Source organism: Nycticebus coucang, chromosome 9, assembly GCF_027406575.1.
Source record: "Nycticebus coucang isolate mNycCou1 chromosome 9, mNycCou1.pri, whole genome shotgun sequence".
NCBI lineage: Eukaryota > Metazoa > Chordata > Mammalia > Primates > Lorisidae > Nycticebus > Nycticebus coucang.
In genome coordinates this window covers 90,590,314-90,611,356 of record NC_069788.1, presented here as the reverse complement: position 1 = coordinate 90,611,356, position 21,043 = coordinate 90,590,314, and the positions used below count along the sequence as shown (strand labels likewise).

Below are 21,043 nucleotides of genomic sequence, written 5' to 3'. Positions count from 1 at the left end.
CAGAAGAGTCAGCTCCTGGAGTCCAGCCAAGGTACCAAAAATGTAAGATGGGCTCTGGGCAGCCAAGGCCACACATCAGTGCTCTGCACTTGACCAAAGGAGGCCCTTCCTCAGAGTCTGCTTTGTCCTGACTCACAGTAGAAGCAGGACTGGATCTGGATTCCCACATGCAGAGGCTGGATTTGGAGGCCTGGAGGGGTAGGCAGTGCTGCTACATGGACATTCATGAACAGTAGGGAGATGTGACAGGTGGGGACAGGTGGCAACTGCTGGGTCTCAGGCACCCAGTCACTGCACTGAGTCTCCACCTGAACAAAGAGACCTTGGCTCATGACATAGCCCATCTTAAGACCCAGGGATCCAAGACTTATTCAAGATGAATTTCTTGCTCCTGGAAGTTTGTGATGAGCTGAGGATGGATGAAGAGGCTCCACTCTTGTCCTGAATTCCTTCCTGGTCCTCACTGCTGGCCTCTGAGCCTGGCCTACCTTTTCTTCTCCTGCCCTCTGTCTGGCCCTGACTCTGGTTCATCTAGAGACCAGAGCAGGGGGTAGGTAGAGAAAGGGTGGGGCTGGCTCCTGACACAGTAGGTGTGTCCTGCAGAGGAGGACAAGGAGCCAGCAGATGGTGGGGGCTCCTCCATAGCATTTACAGCTTGGGAGTGTGTCATGCACAGGAGGGAGGGAGGCTGTGCCACTCCGAAGCTTGGATAGGGGCTGCTGAGTCACCGTACCTACACTCAAGCTAATGTGCAGGGAAGGCTGGAGATGGGGCTGGAGGAGGGGAGCTGACATGGCAGGGGGCTGGAGAAACAGAAACTGGTGAAGGGGTTGGGGGCCAGGCATTTAAAATTGGGTGCACATTATTTACTCCAAAAGCAGATTCTACTTTACTTACTCAGGTAAAGAAAGACATGAATTTATTGAAATTCTAAATAGAGTTTGTTAATTTAAAAGGTGGAATCTAGCAAGTCTACAGAAACAAGCCTCCATTGACACCATTGAAACAGCCACTGAATAGTTACTACATGCCAGGCACCATGCCAGGCACCATCAGGGATGAGTAGGATGGATGGCCACTCCCTATCTACCATGTGTACGCGCACAATTACGCACACACATGTGCGTGGGCACATGGGCGCAGGAACACCAACATTACGCCTGCTGACAGCAGAAAGCAGAGTCATAAATCCAGGGAGACCTATGACTGTAGCAGTTGGTAGGGAAGAAAGAGCTCTGCACTGGTCTAGGATGACATCCTAGAGGAGGTGGCATTTGAGTTGGGTCTTGAGGGAGATGCAGCAGGGACTCAACTGGAAGAGGGCTGGGGAGGGCACTGACCAGAGAGAGAGCTCTGAGTGCTCAGTGGACAAAGAGAAGGGCTGGAAACCTCTGGCACCTGAGCCATCTCGTTTCCCCATCCAGGCCTCAGTTTCCTCATCTTTAACACAAAGGGTTGACTCATGACCACGGAGGCTTATTCTGGTTCAGACTCCATTGGAAACTCATTTCCACCCCTCCTTGGCATTCCTGGTGCACATTCAGTAAAAACTAACTTTTCTCTGGGTAACCAACACAAAGCTCAAAAAATGGTAAATTCTAAAAAGAAGATAATTTAATTGACTAATTTTCTACTGAGTCAATGATTCAGGAAAGATCTTGGAAAAAAATCCATGAAAGAATCAAGCTAAAGAGAAGAAGTGCTGTGGGAGAGGGAGAGAGAGAGAGAGCTGAATGCAGCCAGGTTCTCGGAGGTCTCAACAAGGCTGGATGGCCATAGCCCAACAACTGCGTACCAGGCTCCGACAGTCACCAGTCCACCTGGAGAGGAGGATGTAGTCACCAGGACAAAAACAGCACTGATATATTTGACTATGTTGAAAGGAGAGATTGTTAACTCCAGGACGGAAATAAATTGTAGTACACGCTGTGGCTCAGCTAAGAACAATAGGTACCTTTGATACTAAGGTAAACACTGAATAGCCACTGAACCCCACACTGGAAATCTGGTAGCTCCTGAGAAGAGGGGAAGTATTTTGTATGCCTGTACCGCATGGGTGCTGAACCCTTGTATCTTCCATAGTAAAGAGTCAGTAGTTAATGCTTCAAATGGAAAGATAATTTAAAAGGCAGTGCACACATCACTTAGAATATGAAGAAAAATACCAGAAGAAACAGCTAACAGTTAAAAGTGGTTGCCTCCCAAGAATGAGACCTGGAGGGGAGGAGGGGGAAAGTCAGGGAGGGGGCTGCTGCCTTTCTTAATAGCTTGGGGCACATTTGACATTTTATTTTTTTGAGACAGAGTCCTACTCTGTCACCCTGGGTAGAGTGCCATGGCATCATCATAGCTCACAACAACCTTAAACTCTAGGCCTCAAGCGATCCTCTTGCCTCAGCCTCCTGAGTAGCTAGGACTATAGGTGCCCACCACAATGCCCAGCTAGTTTTTCTATTTTTAGTAGAGATGGGGTCTCGCTCTGGCTCAGGCTGGTCTCAAACTCCTGAGTTCAAGGGATACACCTGCCTCAGCCTTCCAGAGAGCTAGGATTACAGGGGTGAGCCACCACACCTGGCCACATTTGACCATTTAGACTATAGTACGTGTATGTATTACTTTGATAAAAATAAAAATTAAATTAAAAGGTGGTAATGAGTAGTAGAATCTAACCACATCCTCTGACCATAAAGCTCTCTCAAAAGACATGCGCAACATGCACAACTCTTTGGGAGGGAAAAGAAGCCCCTTTCCTCAGCCCCTCTTCTTTCTCTCCTCGTAGCCTTTTAAATCACTTCGTTCGTTACTTTGCCTGGGCCCAGGCTTCCTCTGCTTCTTCCACCAGGAGGAGGAGGGCAGGGACTCATTCTCATCTATTTCTCTGTCTCTTCTGCCTAGTCTAGTCCCTGGCACACTTTTGGTGCTCAAAACATACTTGTGGCCCAACACTGACTTACTGAGCAGCCCGAGGCCAGTCAATGAGTTTTCTAGGGCACCATCAAAGAGACTTGAGCATTCCAAAGTATTCTTTCTGCTGGAAGTGGCTCAACCACACACGGCTGATGAGCACCAGCGCCCAGCAATAATGCAGGTGCCCGGCATGCTGAGGCTGCACACGCTCAAGCCCACACCCGGGAAGTGGCACCCCTGCTTACTGTCTGCAGTTAATGACCTGCAGCACTGGCCAAACTGTCCTACAGCTTTTTATTAGTCCAATACCTTGTAAATGTGAAGGAAATGGCTGTTAAATGATTTAATGACAAGTGGAGAGTAGAAGGACCCACCCAGGCCACAGATGGCCAGCGGAGGTCAAGCGCTCTTCCTGTGCCTTGGCTATGTGCGTGTCACCTCCCCTCAGCACAGGGGCTCGTCTCTGTGAAGGGTGCAGCTGTTGGAGAAGCCACATTTGCTACCCCAGGATTGTGGCCTCATCCCTGGCAGTCCATAGCCCACTCCTACCCAGGGCCTGGGCCTGAGGCCTGGCCCTCCTCCCCCTGCACTGGGTGCCTTGGGCCGTGGGGCTTCATCCCAATGACTCTGGATGATCGTCATGTGTTTAAGCTTTAGGCATCTCCCACCCTAGACTACAACTCTTGTCTCCACTCACCGAGCTTTGGGCTTCCCTTCAGACTTTCCTTTCTGGCTATAATCCATGGTTATCTGGGGATGGTCTGGTCTGATTAACCTCTTTCCCCCCAGATGGTATATACAGAGTGGGCAGAGACCGTGCCTGTGGTGCCTGCCACTGTCGCCCCCGTCTCTGGCGTCCGGCCCAGCCCTGATCAGCATTATAGTAAGCATTTATACATCTGAGCATCTAAATGACCAACTGGCAGTGGTTCTCCTGTGATCCCGGGGCAGGGAAACAAAGGTTTAGGGAGCTGGAAGAATATATGGAGGGCTGCCAGTCTACAGGGAGGGGTAACTGAGGCCCACAGAGAAAAGTGATACCCACTGAGCTGGGTAAAAACTACCAGCTGGACGTGAGAACAGACTCAGGGTCTTGCCTCTCAGTCTGGCTCTCACAACAGATCCAGGTGGTCCCGCTGCTGGAAACATATGCATGACCAGCCTAGGGGTGGGAAGACGTCTGGGTGTCAGGCACTCAATAGTACAGAACGCCCAAGTTCTCTGGGGCCTGCTCACGCTGTGGCTGTGGATAGAGGCTTGTTCACAACAAGCTCCGGTCAATGAAGCCACCAAAATACATACTGCATGGACTCCCCATAGTTGGGTAACCCCGCTCTGGAGTTTGGAATTATTGACAGGCAACTTGGGGGCCACTGCTTGTGCTCATCCCAATTTATGTAACACCTCTCCTTTGTCCCTTGGCCTGGCCAATGTGCTTCTTCTAAGAAATCTTCTCAGTCACCAAGTCTGGGCAAGATGCCCCTCTCTGGGCTCCCCCACCGTGGAGTGCCAGAGCACCACATTGCTTAGCACAGGCTTGGGACTCACTCTGTGCTGCTGAGTCATAAGATGAAGTGTTGATTCACCAAATCTGAGTCTAGGAAGTGCTGATTAGACCCGTCTTCTTGCCAACGTCCAGCCCCCCTTCAGCCAGGCCTTGTGGCAGCCTTGGACACAGATGCGAGGCCACTGCGGGGTGCTCCTTCCCCATCTGCAACTCAGCCCTCAGTCTCCTCCTGTCCCTGCCAACGCCGATACCTCCCGGTGCCAAGCCGGCATCTCCAAAGTCACCTCCTTTCTACCCTAGCTGATTCTGGAACCATCCTCCCAGCAATCTGGCTCCAAAAGTTTGTGTTGAGGCCATTCACAAAGATCAATTGGAAATCCTCCCAGGATGTGAGGCCGTGAAAGTAAAAAAAAGAAACAGTGGGGCTCATCACTAAATTCTCCTTTGAAAGGTTTTACAGTGACATGGGACGCTTTTGTTTTCTAAGAGAAAGGCATGTTGCAGATGAATTATTGACCAAAAACAATTGGCTGTGAGCAAGAAATCCTCCACTTACTCTGAGAGAATGCAGCCAGGCAGCTAGCTGGCTTCCCGATGATGCCGTCTCTCACAGCTAAGCTCAGGGCCGCTGGGGAGGCGGGGAGGGGCACTTCACTCTCCTCCATGGGGCTGTGACTTCTGCTGCCTCCTTCTCTCTCCCACAAGGGGTTAAGCCTCCCTCCCCAGACTCTTTCCAGGTGGGTTCTGGCAGTGCTGGGCTCTATTTCTGCCTCCTCTGGCAATGAGCACAGCCCTTTTCTGTGTGCTGCGCCAAGGATGCCCTCTTTGGGTATCCTGAGGGCAGAGGCTTGGTCTTCTTCCCCTGTGTCCCTAGGTTTTGCCCCAAAGATGGATGCAGAGCCTGGTGCTGGGGCAGAAAAGGGCTGGCTGCAGAGTGTCTGTGTCACCCCCTCTGCATTTCCCTCTGTCCCTGCCCTGTGCCTAGGAGGCCCACTAGCTGAATCTATCTCCCGGTTCCCCGCTTTTTGGGTTTGGCTAATGGGAGGCACCCATGAGCGACCTGAGAGTGTAGAAAGAGGCTGGCAGCATCTCCTCGCCTGTCCCCTCTGTTTGGGGGCTGCGTTTCTTGCTCCAATCACAGGTCCTGTTGGATGGCCCCCTCCCGAGTGTGAGTCTCTCACTAGCTTCCCATGACACTAGTTCCCTTACCTGTCATCCTCCCACTGCTGCCAGTCCCTGAGTGCCTCACTAGACCCATTTGCTCCCTGGACCTGCCTATGGCCCTGGGAAGGAGTCACACCCATACCCCCAGAAAGAGCCCACCTTCAAATTCTGATCCATTGAGCCAGCTGGGTGAGTTCTGTTTTTTTTTTTTTTTCCCCTAGGACACTGATAAACCCAGGAACCAAGAGCTCAGTGAGAAAGGAAGGGGACAGGGAGCAGTCAGAAGGCCCTCCTGGCTGCTCCGAGAGGAGGCCCCCCTTACTTCCCTCCTGGGAGATCCCCAGCCCAGATGAAACAAAGCCCAGAATGGCTGTGTCTGGGCAACACTGTCTGGAAAGATATTTATGTGAGTCTGTTCTCCTGCTGTGTTCCTTCTTCCCACCTCCAGTTGAAGCAGGTAGGACGTTTCTTTAGGGGAGGTTTGGGGCAGAAGGTGAGGCAGAGGTGGCTCAGGGTGTCTTTTATGAGAGTGAAAATTAATTTAAAACATTATTTATGTTGAGTGAGTTTCCTCCAAGAGGCAAGGGGGGAGTCCTTGAGGGGATTGCCAGCCTGTGTCCTGGTGCTGCATACTTTTCCCCAAACCTTCAGTAGCTCCTGGTGCCTGGAGTCACAAGCAAAGCCACATTTAGCCTAGTGACAAAGCCCCACCCCACCCCACCCCCAGGTCAGGCTGGCAGCCCCCTCCAGCCTCATCTTCCTGGTTGCAGCATCTTCCTGGTGCCCTGGATGCTTCCCCGCTCTGCTTAAAATCCTCCTCCCATCCCAGCAGACTCTTGCTCAAACGCCACTAGCATCCCAATCAGGGATCATCACAACTCCTCTGGGCAGCCACAACAGGCTGCCAGCAACCCCTCTACCACCTCATCAGTCCCTACCCCTGGAGGCCAGGTGAGCAGCCTGTGGGCACAGCCTGGGTCTGACCTGTTTCCATGCCCACCGAGCCGGGCACACGGGAGGTACCCAGAAAACACCTGGGGATTAGACAGCCCCGTCCCCTGGAAGACTCCAACACATCCACCTTGGTGTCCAAGGCTGGTTCCTGCCCAGAGTTACAAGGTCTCAGAACCTTAGGCCTCTTTGCCTGTCTGTCTTTCCTTCTGGACTCAGAGGCACAGACATGCCTCACCACACCTCTACCACCCCTTCTTCTGTACCCCTGAGGGAGGGCAGACAGGAATGTGGAGGTGTGTCATCATCCTAACAGTGTGTTGAACTCATCTGCAACACTAAAGCAGGGCATTAAGGTTAGGGGTGGGCTTGGGGGCCTTATAATTCTGGGTTCAAGTTCTGCCTCCCCTGCTCACTGGTTGTGCCATCTGAGGCAGCTCCCCAACTCCTTAGAACGTCAGTTTCCTCATCTACAAAATGGAGCCTATTGGGAAAGACGCTGGGGAGATGGCCTGGGAGAACAAAGGTGAGATGAGCCCAGTGCTGGCCGAGGTGTTGCCACACCGCAGTTATTCCCTTGTTACTTAGCATGGGTTTGGAGCCCGCCCTACAGCATGAGTATAGGGCAGAGTGGGCTTGTGGCTTGGGCCCATCCTGTGTAGAGCTGCCACACCTGGATCCTGCCCACTGGTGTCAGCCTCTTCTGCTGAGTTGTCAGGACACTGCTGGGCTTTCCACTCTCCTTTATTCTGTGTGCCTGACCATGTGCTCGTTAGGACTTTCAACTTGATATTTCACTCTTTCTGCTTTTGAAGTATTAAAGTGCACGCATAAAACAACTGATTCAAAGAGGAAAACTGAATATTTTAGGTACTAGGATTGTATTTAATACGGACCCTCCAACTCTGGGCTTCAGGCAACTTTTTAAAAACTTGCTTCTTAGAAATATTATATGATTAACAACTCTGATTACCTTTGAGTATCTTGCAACATCTTTGCATTTTTTTTGTATTACACTGGGCTTGACATATAATTGGTGCTAATCAAATGCTTGCAAACTTCCTATAAATGACAGGGACATTATGTCTCTGATCCACTTTCAAATACTTCAGCAATGAAACAGATCAAAGGAAAAAGAAAACGGAAAATCTTGATAATTGTTGAATTAGAGTGAGGGTAGATGGGAGTTCATTGTAAGTGCTAATGCTTAACACCGAAATGACGGGGTAGGAGCGCCCTTAGATTCAGAGCTGGGGGCAGTAGGCAGGCACTTACCTTTTTATGGCTTTGTAACAAATGATAACAAGCACAGTCAGAAACACCAGGGAGGCACAACATACGGCAATGATGATCACCAGCCCCGACCACCAGCTTTCCTCAGCAGGGCAAGAGGTAGAGTTGGGAGCTGAAAAGAGACACAAGCAGCCTGAGTCTCCCCTGCATGAGGCAGTCAGGCCAGCATCAGAGGTGGGACTGTCATGGATGACACCAACTGGTGGGGGGAGGGGGATGTAGGAGGGGCAGTCACCACCATCCATCATTGGGATAAAAGCTCTCTAACCTTTCCTACTGTCCCTGCCCCCACCCTGTAGCAAGTGACATCATAGCTGGCCCCCAGCCAGGCTGGGCCCTGAGTGCCTCCATCCCGGCCCTGGCGCGTGCTCAGAGCAAGGGCTAAGCGCTGTGCCCCAGGCCATCTATCCTCTCTTGGCATGAGCTAACTGACAGCAGGGTCAGGTCTAATTTCCCATGAAAAATAACAGAACATCTCATTCTCTCAGCTGAGGCATTAAATCGGGTTCTTCTGCAGGTGGGGGTGGGGAGTGGGGCTCACAGGGGACAATGGGGGAGGAAGGAGAAAAAGGGAGGCCCAGCCATGTTTATTTCTTAAGCTAATTTCCTACAAGAGGCAGGCTCTTTCCCTTCTTGGATTCAGCCCATGTGATGGGGCACCTGTAGCTGTCTCAGTTTTGAAGCGGGTGGCTAAAATTTGGAAAAGTTTCATTGACAAAGCATCTGATATTGGGTGCTCCAGGACCCTCCCAACACTATTCAATCCATGGAGAGCACAGGTGAACCTGTCCTGCCCCCTTGGGCACAGGCTGGGTTGGGGTGGACTGAAAGGACAGGTGTAAGTAAGTCCAGTTCACTTTCCTTGCAGAAAAGCAAAGACATTGCACAGCCTCATCCCAGGGGCTCTGGAAAGACTCAGATACAACTGGAAAGAAGTGTCCAGAATTGTAAAAAGAATAAGGAAAGGAAGAGGACGAGAGAGAAAGGAATTGGGGGGAAGGAATGAACAGATGGAAAGACAGTATTAGCTTTGGGGAAGTCTTTAAGACATGAATATCTGCAAAATAATCGGAACTATGTCCCAGACCTGGTATCCATCCATAAAAGGAAACTCGAGGGGTTTAAACAGCATGTGGGGAACAGGTGGATGACTTCTCAAAGGATACTACGGGTATCATTATTATGATTCTTACCAATGCACAATTCACACCTAGTGAAAGGCACCCATCTTAAATGTACTGTCTGATCAGCTTTGCTACGTGCATACACCAGTGGAAGACACATGTCCAGTATGACATAGAATATTTCCAACAGCCCAGAAAGTTTCCCTGTGCCTCTTTCTTAGGCTGTGCCACCCTGGGGGCAGCCACTCTTCTGATTTCTAAAATCATCGATTAGATTTGCCTGTCTATGGCATTCCTATAAATGAAATCATGCAGTACAGGTGCCTTTTTCTTACTTCTTTTACTCAGCATAGGGTTTTTGAGATTCACCTGTGTTGTTGCATTTCAGTAGTTCCTTCCTTTTTACTGCAGGGTAGTATTTCATTACAGGAATACCATAATCTTTTCAGCCATTCACCTGATGATAAATGCCTAGGCTATCTCTAGGTTTCTACTATGGTGAATAAAGTTTCTGTAAAATTTGTGTGCAAGTCTTTGCAGAGACATGTTTTCCTCTTTCTCTTGATAAATGTCTAGGAGCGGGATTGCTGCATCGTATGGTGTGTCAGATTAACTTTATAAGAAGCTGTTTTTCTCCAGTGCTTGTACTTCTGTACACTCCTGCACAGATCAAAGATGGAAGAAGGAAAGGAGGGAGTGGTTATGGAATTGTTATTGAATTGTCGCAGCAGGGTTAGGAGATCCAGGCAGCCATTATGTGCTTCCCAGGGAACCATGGCTAAAACCCCATTAACAAATGCAAGGTCCCCAGGGGTGAAACTGAGATTGTCACAGAGACCAAGCAGAATCAGAAATGCTTCTGCCTCCGAACTGCTCTCAGCCAGGATAGCATCAGGCCTTTAGAAAGCTCACCACTGAAAAGATACAGAAGATAGAATTCAAAAGTAGGCATAAACTGTAAGGAAAAGGAGGCCCAAAAGAATTCTCATTTTCCCCATGATGGACTTGTTCAATGCTTTTTCGGTGAAATATCAAACATCAAATCCTTCCCCCCAGTGTCCCAGACTTGCCTCAGTCTTTCTGGGGGGTGAGGGGATGCCCCACCTTCCCTACCCTCTGGGAAGTCATAAGTCATTGTTGGAGAGGCAGAAATGCAACCAAATCATCTAAGGCTGTTCTGTTTACACTGGGCCCCCAACCCCCAAAGGTTTGCCTCCTCATTTTCACAGCAATCTCCAGGGCCATGCTTTCCCACAGATGGTGCACAGAAGGTTACCCGACACTCCTGTGACCGGGGATGGATCTATCAGTGTGTGGTCTCAGCTAGGGAATTCTGCCCTCCCCCACCCCATAGAAAACACTCATTGGTTGCCACAATGAGTGATCCCAGCTGGTATGGATGTTAAGAACAACATTAATGACAACGACAAACTGGGTATTCCCACACAGGTAGAATTACCTCTCAAAAAAATGCCAACAGGCCTCTTGAGAAATTCCATCAGCTTGATTGACTGTAAGATTGAATTTGGCACTAAATTCCACAGTGCCTCAATTCTTTACATTCTCTGTTAATAAGATGGGAATTTTCTTTTTTTTGGATTACTTTTCAAAATATAATTGGTACTGAAAGCAGGGAGCAGGTGGTTGAGTGTCCTGTACAGGGTCCCCTTTGCAGAAAATGATCACTGCACACTTGTAAGAAAACTTACTGATGCAAAAATGCTAACATATGAAAAGAGGGAGGTGTTTTGTGGAACCTAGTTGAGGAGGCATAAATCTTGGATTTTGCTCAGAAAACCAGCTGTTGTATTCAAAGAATGCATCCTTATTTATCCTTGCTTGAGTCAATTAGAGAATGTTGGAGCTGGAAAAAGCCTAGGTGGTGTCATTTCAGAAAACAGAATACATACCAAGGCTCAGAATTAAGAAGAAATCTTCCCAGGGGCCAAGGTTGGGACCTTGGTCTTAGGGCTGGGTCTGTCCCTGAACTTTCCTCCTGTTGCATGTGGCCAACCTCTCTGAGAGGTGACAAGACAGCTAATCATACGCACAGATTGATGGTGCATATTTGTGAAGATAGCATCACGAAGTTGCTCATTCATTTATCCACCAAACACAACTGAGCACGGTTAGTGCCCAGCACTGTGCTGAGAGCTGGAATGCAAGGATGAATCAAATGTACACTGTGTCCATGCCAGGTCTGGCACCAGCTGCCCCATGGATCATTACAAAGCTAGGACCTGATCATCTTGCTCAAGGAGTCTGCTGTTTCTAAGAGAAAAGACACACACAAATTGCTAATGCACTAGGTAAGGTCATTTCAGGGGTAAAGGTGATGCCTTGTGAGAGACAGGTGGTCAGACAGGGAAGGCTGAGACAATCGGGAACTGCCACGTTCCAGGAATGAGGATGTCTGAGCTCTCTGCCTCCTCTGTCTCTCCCTCTTGCTCCCAGACGAGATTCTGCAAACACAACAGAAAGACAGGAGCTGTCTTGACACCTCAGGGGTCACAACACCCTCTCTCCTGAGACTCAATGAGGTTTTGTCTGCTGTATACATTAAACACTTCTGATGCTTTAAAGACGAGGAGACTGGCAACCAGAGAGAGCAATTTAGAGATAAAGTTTTGCTTTATCAGAGTAACAGCATACTTTTCAGTTAAGAAATGTTATTGTTAAAACCTTTGGGACTTCTGCTTCCAGCCAAGATGGAGTAACAGACCAGATTTGCCCTCCTGCCTAAAACATGCAAAAACATACCAAATATATAAAACAAAGGTTTGTTCGTTTGTTTGTTTGTTTAACAGTAGGTACATTTATCATGCAACAACAATGATCCCAGAGAGACAAGAAACAAATGAAGTGAGTCCTAGCACTGGCCAGCTTCCTCCCTTATGAGGGTTTCCAAACAGTGGTGCAGGAAGGAAAAAGCCAGGCAGGGCCCAGCCAACCCTGCAGTTTGGGGAGATGGAGCTGAGAGTCCAAGGAGTGAAACAGATGAGGTTTCTCCCCAAGGGAACTCTGAGAAGAGCAGAGGAAGCCAATAGCAAACAAATGCATCACCAAATATATAATTACTTATTGTGGCAAGAGCTAGGAAAGAAATGGAAAAGAGATTGTGATACCCCCAGAGGTGTGTCTGCAAAAGAAGCACGTAGAGTGGAGAGCTTCAGATGTGCCCACCTGAATGTGTGTTCAAGGAGGCTGAAGGGACCAAAGAGACCAAGGAAGTTCCTGTTGGGGGTGGGGTGGGAGTTTCCCAAAGTCCAAAATCACAGAACCATGTGGGATCAAGCAAGCCCTCCAGCCACTCTTGGTGACAAAACACTTCTCCTATAGTCCTCATGGGGTTTTGTGAATATCAAATGGGACAACAGAGGCAGCATCCTTGTGGATACCAGGAATAGCATCCATCACTACCCAGCAATGATTTTATGGGACCAGCACACATGATGGTGCATGGCCCAATTATATCCCCTTTTATGTATGTATGTATGTATGTTTGTATGTATGTATTTAATTTATGGATTTATTTTAATAGGCCCTCAGTCAACTTGATATATGCCCCTTTTAAAAGTGGAGAAACTGAGGCTACACAGCCAGAGGCTTGGCAACAGTGCTCACAGCCAACTTAACTAACAGGGGAACAGCTGGCCCCTCCTGAGCCAGCTGTTGGAGAGAAGTGGTGCACAAGAGTCTGACGGACAGGTGGGAACTGAGCCGCCAGGAATGACTCAAGGGGACAGCAAGTAGGTTGGACAATCTCAGGTTTACAAGGTATCTTTAAAAAGTAATGCGATCTAGTTCTAGAAGAGGAAAGTCATAGCCATGTTCTTTGTTTTAAAATCACTTTTCCAGGCAGCGCCTGTGGCTCAAAGGGGAAGGGCACTGGTCCCATATGCTGGAGGTGGCGGGTTCAAACCCAGCCCCGGCCAAAAACCACACACACACAAAAATAAATTAATTAATTAAATAAAATCTATTAAAAAAATAAAAAAAGAGGACTTAATATTAAAAAATAATAATAAATAAAAATAAAATCACTTTTCCATCATGGGACAGAGGCTTTATCCACGGCTTGGCCTGTTGACCTTGTGCCTGGCCACATTAAGAGACCAGCCAATTGCTTACATGGCTCCCCACTTCTGCAGCCAAGCCCCACTGGTGACCCTGGGGCCTCTGGGCCTGGGGGCCTCCTTGGACTCTCTTTTAATTTTCCAAGTCTTTGGTGACTCAAGTCCAGGCTGCCTGAGAGGTTTCCTGACCGTTCCCAGGAGCTGAAAGGGTTGCATGCTGGGTGCTTAATTGGCCTTAATTAAGGCATGTATGTATGTATGTACATATTTTATGCCTTAAATAAATAAGGCATACACAAATTACATAAAAGGGAATGTAAAAGGGGATGTAATTGGGCTATGCACCATCATGTGTGCTAGTCCCATAAAATCATTGCTGGGTAAGTGATGGATGCTATTCCTGGTACCCACAAGAATGCTGCCTCTGTTGTCCCATTTGATAGTCAGGGCAAGGTCAGATGAGGAGGTGCGGCCACCACAGTCTCATCTTTCTGCTTCCAGGGTCCTCAGCAGTGCAGCTCCCAGCCCAGGTGGGTCACAGCCACTGACAATTCAGTCTAGTGTTGGTTCGTCTAGGGCCCCTGTACTGTGGAGATCAGTCTCAGTCTCTGTTGAAGAGCTGATTTCCATGAATGTGCTTCCTCCGCCAAAAAGGACAAAGTGAGCCTTTCCTGGGGGAAACAGGAGGCAGAAGCTAGCCTGGGCTGGGAGTCATTTCTCTGTCTTGGGGTTAGTATGAGCTGGTGACACCACCAGGCCTCACTGGGAGCAGAGGTGAGAGAAGTCACAGCCTACTCCAAGGCACAATTGGTCCTTAGAGTGTCTAACGGCATACTTGGTCCTTAGCATGTACAGGGTCCTTTATCACCTGAAGGGTCTTGAGGAAATTGCCCAGTGCATCTAGGAAAAGTGCAAACACATGAGACTCAGAGCGCTCACTGAAAGGTGGCAAAATGTTTAAATAAGAGAATTGAAAAGCACACTTCCTCTTTGTTCCTGCCTTGGCTAGCTCTCCTGAAGCACCCGTTGGTTTTGTCTGGCTCACAAGGACAGCAAGGGGGTCAGGAGCTTTGCCAAAGACTTGTGTGACCCTTTGGACAAAAGAGGAAACTGAGGCTTGAGGTAGGGGAGATGCCTACCAAGGCCACACAGGGACCAGACTCAGGTTTCTCAGCCCTGCTTATGTGCTGTCCCCAAAGTACTTGTTCCCCAAGGAGGGCATAGGTGGTTTCTCAGAAGTCTCTTCCCTGGCCTCAGTGCCCCCAGCTCTGCCCCTGATAGTTGTAGGACGGACTCAAAGTCCCCTGAAGCAGCAGCAGCATGGGGGCAAAGCTGGCTGCCTCCTCCCCCAGCCCCCACCCCCACACAGAGCCCCATTGTCTCAGACACAAGGGACTGACTCTCAGGCCCCTGCTGTCCACTCATGGGTACAGGGCATCCTCCGGGAGGCCTGTGCCAGGGTGCCCACATCCCACAACAGTTGGGGGAGGTCTGCAGGGCCAGCTTGGGTGTGAAGTGCTCACTCATCTTCCACCCCGAAGGTACCAGAGCACATTAGCTGGACTTGAAAACCACAAACACAAAACGAGACAGCGGTGCTCTACGCCAGCCCCTGGAGAAGCAAGAAGCCTCCTCAGGGATTGCTTCAGATGAACACAGCGCTGCTGCTTGGGGAGCCCTGCTACCCTCTCTCTCCCGACAGGAATCTGGCTCAGGATGCGGCGTTCAGCACTCCCTTTTCTCAGGAGTCTTCCTGATTCCTCCCTCAAACTAAGGGGTCCCAATATTCACAGGCAGCGCACCCCGACTCCTGGCTCACACGTGATGGAGACAGGAAGGCACTGTAGCTGCCCAGAGGGTGCAGAGCTCCTGGAGGTGCCTCTGTGGCCTGCCTCTTCCAGAAACAAAGGAAGGGGGCCTTTTGTGGACACTGCAGCAAAGTGGGGGGTACTGGGCCAGGGGGGCGAATCTGTGTTCAGCCTGCTTGGGGGCCCACCACCCTTTCTGTAGTCCTATGGGCGGTCCCACACTGCCTCCCCTATGCCGTCCTTTGCACCGCTGTGAGCCCCTGTGCCGTGGGCTGCTGCAGCTGAGCAATCCTGCTCTCCCCCTGCTGCAGACCTTGCTGGGCTTCCTGGGGAGAGCTGCCCAGGGCCCGGGGTCCTCCCCTCATGCTGTATGAGTGGCCCTCAAATGTCCTCTCTGCTCTTGGCCCCTTCTCACAGCTGCCCAGTGGGCATGACTCTCAGGCCCCACCCCAGCCCCCAGCCTCCTGTGCGGGAAGCGTCTTGGCCTTCTTGCCCCCGCTGTTCAGTGTGGACAGGGGCAGTGCCTTCTTCACGGCCCAGGCCCCAAGCTGGTCATTCCCTCTGCTCTCTCTGAGCCTCTTCGCTCAGCTGTGCCCCACTGCCTGCCCCTGAGGCCTCTCCCTGCCTGTGTGTGGGCCTCTGCTGCTGCTTGTGGGGTTATCACGGCTGCTCCCCACTGCCAGGTGCTTCCTTCTTCCTGGGTATTGGTTGTCCAGATCAGCGCAGTGGTGATGCGCGGTGGCTTTGAATCAGAAGGCCCTGGGGTTAAAATCTAGATTCTGACTCTGGGCAAATCATTCAGTCTGTTAATCTCAGTTTCTATCACCGTTTGTTGGAGGGAAAGCAACAGACCCTCCTCCATGGCTGGAGCAAGGTTTAGTGAGGTTTTCTGTCAGAAGAGCTGGCAGCAGATGCCCCTCGCTGCCCCATCCTTCCCCTTCTCCCTAAAAGAACTCGAGTCTCCTCTGTGCCTCCACCCTCCACAGGGCCTAGGCTCTGAGGATATGGGGCCAGCCTAGGAGGTGAGGTTTTGGTGGTCTCAGCCAGGCCTGGTCCTTCTAGTCCTCTGGCTCTAACTGGTTCAGGGCCATGCAGTTCTGGCCAATGACAAGAGAGGAAAAGCTGCTGGGAACTTCTGGGAATGGTCTCCTCTCTCGTAAGGGAGGTGCAGAGGAGGTGGCCCTCCTGGACACCACCATGTGCCCTTTACTACCACAAACAGCAGCTATGGGAGCTAAGGGTGCTGGGATGTGGGTGGGTCAGAGTCAGGCGTTCGCAGTGGAGTAGGCAGGGCTCAGTGTGATGTGGACGATCAGGTCAGCCTCAGGGGTGACATTTCAGCACAGACTGGAACCTGGCGTGAGAGGTCACTATAGAGACATGTGGAGAAGGAAGAGCCACAGCAGAGGCCCTGAGGTGAACTTGGGCCTGGCAGGTCTCAGGGGCCAGAGGAAGTCGTCATGGCCAATGGAAAGTCGGCAGAGGACACTGGGAAGGATGGGATTACCTAGGTCCTGGAGGCCATGAGAACTAACAGAGGAGATGGCACTTCAAGGTTGTGAAAGAGGGTGGCGAGGTCGGGCTTTGATGTCATCCCAGTGACTCTGCTTTTAAACAGACCGTGCATGTGTGTGTGCACATGACAGGGTGGGAGAAGGGTGGGCAGGTGGGACAGTGGTGGGTCCGAGTCAGGCATCAGCAGTGGAGAGTAGGCCAGAGTCAGGAAATGCTCTGCAGGGAGAGGTCCCAGAGAGCGGGGGTCGGCGTGAGAGACAGACAGGAGTCAAGGCTGCCTCCTGGGGCAGGGGCTGAGCAGCTGAGCCCTATAGGGTGCTGTGAAAAGGCCAGCAAGGGAAGGGCTGGGGCACAGGCAGCTGGCATCCCAGGCCTCTCTCTCCCCACTCACTGGTGGTGGGATGGACCCTGCCATCTGTAGCCTGTGCTGGATGGGCCCCTTGCTCCTCTGATTTATTTATTTCTCCACTCTGGGTACGGAGCCCAGTGTGGTGGCAGAGTGGCTGCTTATCATCAAGGGCACAGTTCTCAGGCTTAGCTCCTGAGGGGACATTTAGAAAACCCCAATACATTATTAATAATTGTCTCCATCATTCCTGGGCCTAATTAGGAAAGGAAAATAATGAATTGAGCTTATGTCTCTGTGGCAGGGGCAGACACAGCCTTTCCTAGTATGAGGGAAAGATCTGGGTGGAGGCTGGGGCAGAAGCCCAGAACAGCAGGTTGCTGCCTGGTGAATTAATTATGCTTCTGGTGTCGACCAAGGAACACATCACCCCTTGTTCTTTGCCCAAACAGCCCTCTTTGTTGGGCTCCTCCAGGCAAGAGCTTGTTACTCAACAGCATCTACTTTCTTTTAGTAGCTGCATCCCATGCCTTTTCTGTCCTCACCTCTGACCCCTTCCCAAGATGGGCCAATTCTCTCTTCCCAGCCAGCCACAGGCGCACTGCTACAGAGAGGGTCTGCATGATCACTGGCTTTGGAACAGCCAGGGGTGTCGAGAAGCAATGAGATGGTGCCTCGTCTGGCAAGCTCTGGCTGACCCCTGGAAACCATCCTCCCTCACCGCCTGTACTCCTCAAGGTTCACATGCTAATCCACTCACTAGTGGATCACTCATCTAGTAAGAGCCTACAGTGTGCTCTGTGGACAGGATGGTCAGTGGTGTAGACAAACCCTGCCCTCGTGGCTCTTACAATCTACTAGAGAATGGACAGTTATTAAATCATCACCAAGTAAATCCAGACTGTGACTCCCACCTCACTGAGACACAGTCATGCATGTGACTTAGGCAACAGCAGGAAACTACACAACAAAAATAATATAACAAAGTTATAAATAATGCCCAGAGATGGAGAGCCAATATGAAAATAACAAGCTCATCTTTGCTTGTGAGAGGCTCAGGATCTCGAGGTGGGAAAGTGCTCCTGATGATACACACAAAATGCCCAGTGGAGCTTGGCTCCTAGTTAACACTCAACAGATGCTAGATCACTTTTTTCCCTTCAAGAGGGCACTTGATAGATGATGGAGGCCTCATGAATGCCCAGTCAGGTAGAATCTGCTGTGTGTAAATAGTTATAAATGCTTTGAAGCTGGGTTCGGGTTCAACTTGGACTAGTGGTTGACACTAGCAAACATAGCCTACCTCCTGTTATATAAATAAAGTTTTATTGGAACACAGACACACCTATATTTATGTTGTCCATGACAGCCTTTGTGCTACATTGGCCAGCCTAAAATGTTTACTATTTTGCCTTTTATGGAATGTTTTTCACCCTCAACTCAGGAAGGTCTTAACCTGAGATTCTTAGATAAGTTCAGAGAGCAAAAGGAGAGTACCCTGAAATTATATTCCAAATTTGTATTGGGCAAGTAAACATTCAACACGTTTCCTTTTATTTTTAGAAGAGTCCTTTACTCCATAAGTCACACCAACACCCTGCTGGAAGTCTCCAGGCACATAGCACAGAGCTCTCTGTCTTGCCCAAGAGTTTTAACAGTGACAGTGTGATAAGGCAACAAAATATAGCAGACAGATAAACCCTAGTTTGGATGCTGACTTGGCCACGCAACACTCATCAAGTGATCCCCAATCAAAGCACTTAAACTTTAGAAGCCTCAGCTTCCCATGGTCAGCATTGCCTTGAAGATTGGTGAGACCTGCCTCCCACCTTCTGGCTGGGATGCAGGTGATTGTGCTCTGGATGCAGGAAAGTACCACCTGAAGAAGCCGCATGTCTGACTCTCTGGGAACCTGCAGTCTTTCTTTGGAGACTGCCTAGGGCTGCTGGAGTGGCTAAGACAGGGCAGGGAGCCCAGGATTTTACCCTCTATCCTACACCCCACACAGCATCTTCTATCAGGAACTGGCAGAGGCCCAGTGTAAAAGCCCAGCCCCCTGCTGTTGGCTGGGGACAACCTGGAGGCTAAAATTGCCTTTGCAGGACTTGGCTTTAGACCTGTTGCCTCTGCAGTCTCTCCACAGGAACACTTCCTTTAAAAATCCTTGTGTTGGGGTCTGAGGGCACTGTCCCAGGTCAAGAACCCCAGGCATGAGGTCACCAAGGTGGCCCCCTGGCCTGCCTTCTGAAGGGAGGCCAGACAGATGAAATTATATCCCAACCAGACACATGTAAGATCTCCACGTTCTGGATGATTCTTTCCAGAACCACCCTTTACAAGTTCTCTGGACAGAGCTTAAGTCCTGTTTAAAAGGGTCCTGTTGGGTTAAGCTAAGAATGATTTTAGTCCAAGTTTGAACCATAAAGGGAAAATGATACTTTTGAGAAAAATCACAGCTGCTGGTCTTTAAAAAAGGAAGAAGCTGAAATGTCTGTGGCTTTGCGACAAAACCATAGTCAAGAAGGAAAAATACCCACACCGATGGTCCAGAGCTGCACTGCCCAACACAGTGGCCACTAGTCACATTTGACAGTTTAAATTACTTAAAATCAAATAAGATTAAGAATTCAGTTTCTTGTGAATATTTTAAGTGCTCTGTAGCCACATGTGGCTAAGGGCTACTGCGCAGCACAGAACAGACTGAGATCATTTCGACCATCACAGAAAGTTTATTGGCGGGTGCTGGCCCAGAGTGATGGGAGGTAGGGTGTTTTGCTTCCCTTTCCAAAAAAGGCAGCTGAGGGTAGTCTTCTTACACCACTGAAAGTAAATTGAGACAGCCACATCTATCCTGTCAGTGCTGTGTATTTTCAAAGCTCATTTTTCTTAGATTCTTTTCTTTGATTCTCAGATCCCTTCCCGCTGAAACAGGCAAGGCAGAGACTATTAGTACTATTTATAGACAAGGAAACAGAGGGATTCTAAGGTGGAAAAGAGACAAAGTTCCTGGGCTGCAAGTGAAGCAACAAAGTCAGAGCCTGGGAGACAACAGCTCCCTTCTCCCAACTGTCCAAGGCTCTGGAGCCATGAACATACCAGAGCATAGTCTGTCACCAGGCTTGGCCCCTCACTAACTCACTTTTTCAGGTGCCACATGGCTTGGTGAGTGGAACACCTGGAACTAAAAGGTGGCCTTCGAGATAATAACAAAGCTGATGGCCCCATCCTCAAGATCAATTGTGCCACTGCAGTGCACTGGGGCCAAGCCTGAGGTCCACAGGGACCCTGCTATTGCAATACCCAAGGACAACTGTATGACACTGGCCTGTCCAAGGATAAGAGTATGCTCAGCCTGGGCAAATTTGGTAACTAGCTTCTGTCTGGGAATTTTGTTTTCTATCTGGACAAGTAGCCCATTCTAAAGGTCAAAGGGTCATGCAACCTGGGTTGTGGCATTGTCACCGAAACCCTTTGGACTTTTGTGTGTCACTTCATCTCTCTGGACCTCAAAAGCCCATCTGCACATTGTGAGTGGTGACCTTGGCCAAAGCAGGGGGCCTCAATCTGGGAGCTATTGACATTCTGGGATAAATAATTCTTTGCTGTGGGGCTGTCCTGTGCACGGGAGGATGTCTAGCAGGTCCCTGGCCTCTGCCCATCAGATGACAGTACCCCTCCCCCAACTGAAATGAACAGATGAACCCTGGGAAACAAAGACAACCACAGGACTGGAAGATCTCCAGGGCTCTGTCCTGGCTCTTATACTTGGTGTGGAGGTAGATGCATCCAACTCAGCACAGCTGACAGTACAAACCTGACTCGGCCTCCTGGAGCACACTGCACCAATCCCAGCCAACTGCAGGAGTTAAATTGATGGCCTTCCAGCAGGGACATTCTACGATTCTAAGCCAGTTGCCTTCAGGATGACCCCTGGCTACTCAGAGGCTGTGCAGCGGGAATGCCCATAACAAGGTCCAAGAAGAAGCCAAGGCATTATTTCCAAGGCATCCATAATTCTCTCTGCCATGGTGAGAGACAATGTGTCTTTGCCACCCACAGTCCCCATTCATTCTACATCTGAGAACAAGGAACCCATTCACTCTTGGGAGGGGCAGATAGTGTAGGAATGGGAGCAAGCCAACATCTCTTCCAGGAAATTGTGGCCTTTGGCCTTCTCTGGTTGCTGGCAAGGATGACATTGAGACTTGGGAGCAGGGAACAGGCGCTGCTCCCACTGCCTTGTTTTCCTCTGGTGAAAGCAGGAGGGGACAACCAATGGATGTTCCTCCCCCACTGACCTAGCAGAGCCTGTCATCTTTCCGAGACAAAAGGCCCAACAATAGGGCCTTCTA

The 21,043-nt window shown here is 50.0% G+C and overlaps 1 protein-coding gene across 3 annotated transcripts in view; it reads right to left on the bottom strand.

Moving 5' to 3' along the window:
• PRIMA1 (proline rich membrane anchor 1) overlaps window positions 1-21,043 on the bottom strand; it is a 58,162-nt gene that overhangs the window by 9,503 nt on the left and 27,616 nt on the right. For all 3 annotated transcript variants that reach the window (XM_053601790.1, XM_053601789.1, XM_053601788.1), the window contains exon 4: window positions 7,805-7,934. In XM_053601790.1, the coding sequence (XP_053457765.1) occupies window positions 7,805-7,934 (130 nt within the window). The remainder of the gene's footprint in view (window positions 1-7,804; window positions 7,935-21,043) is intronic.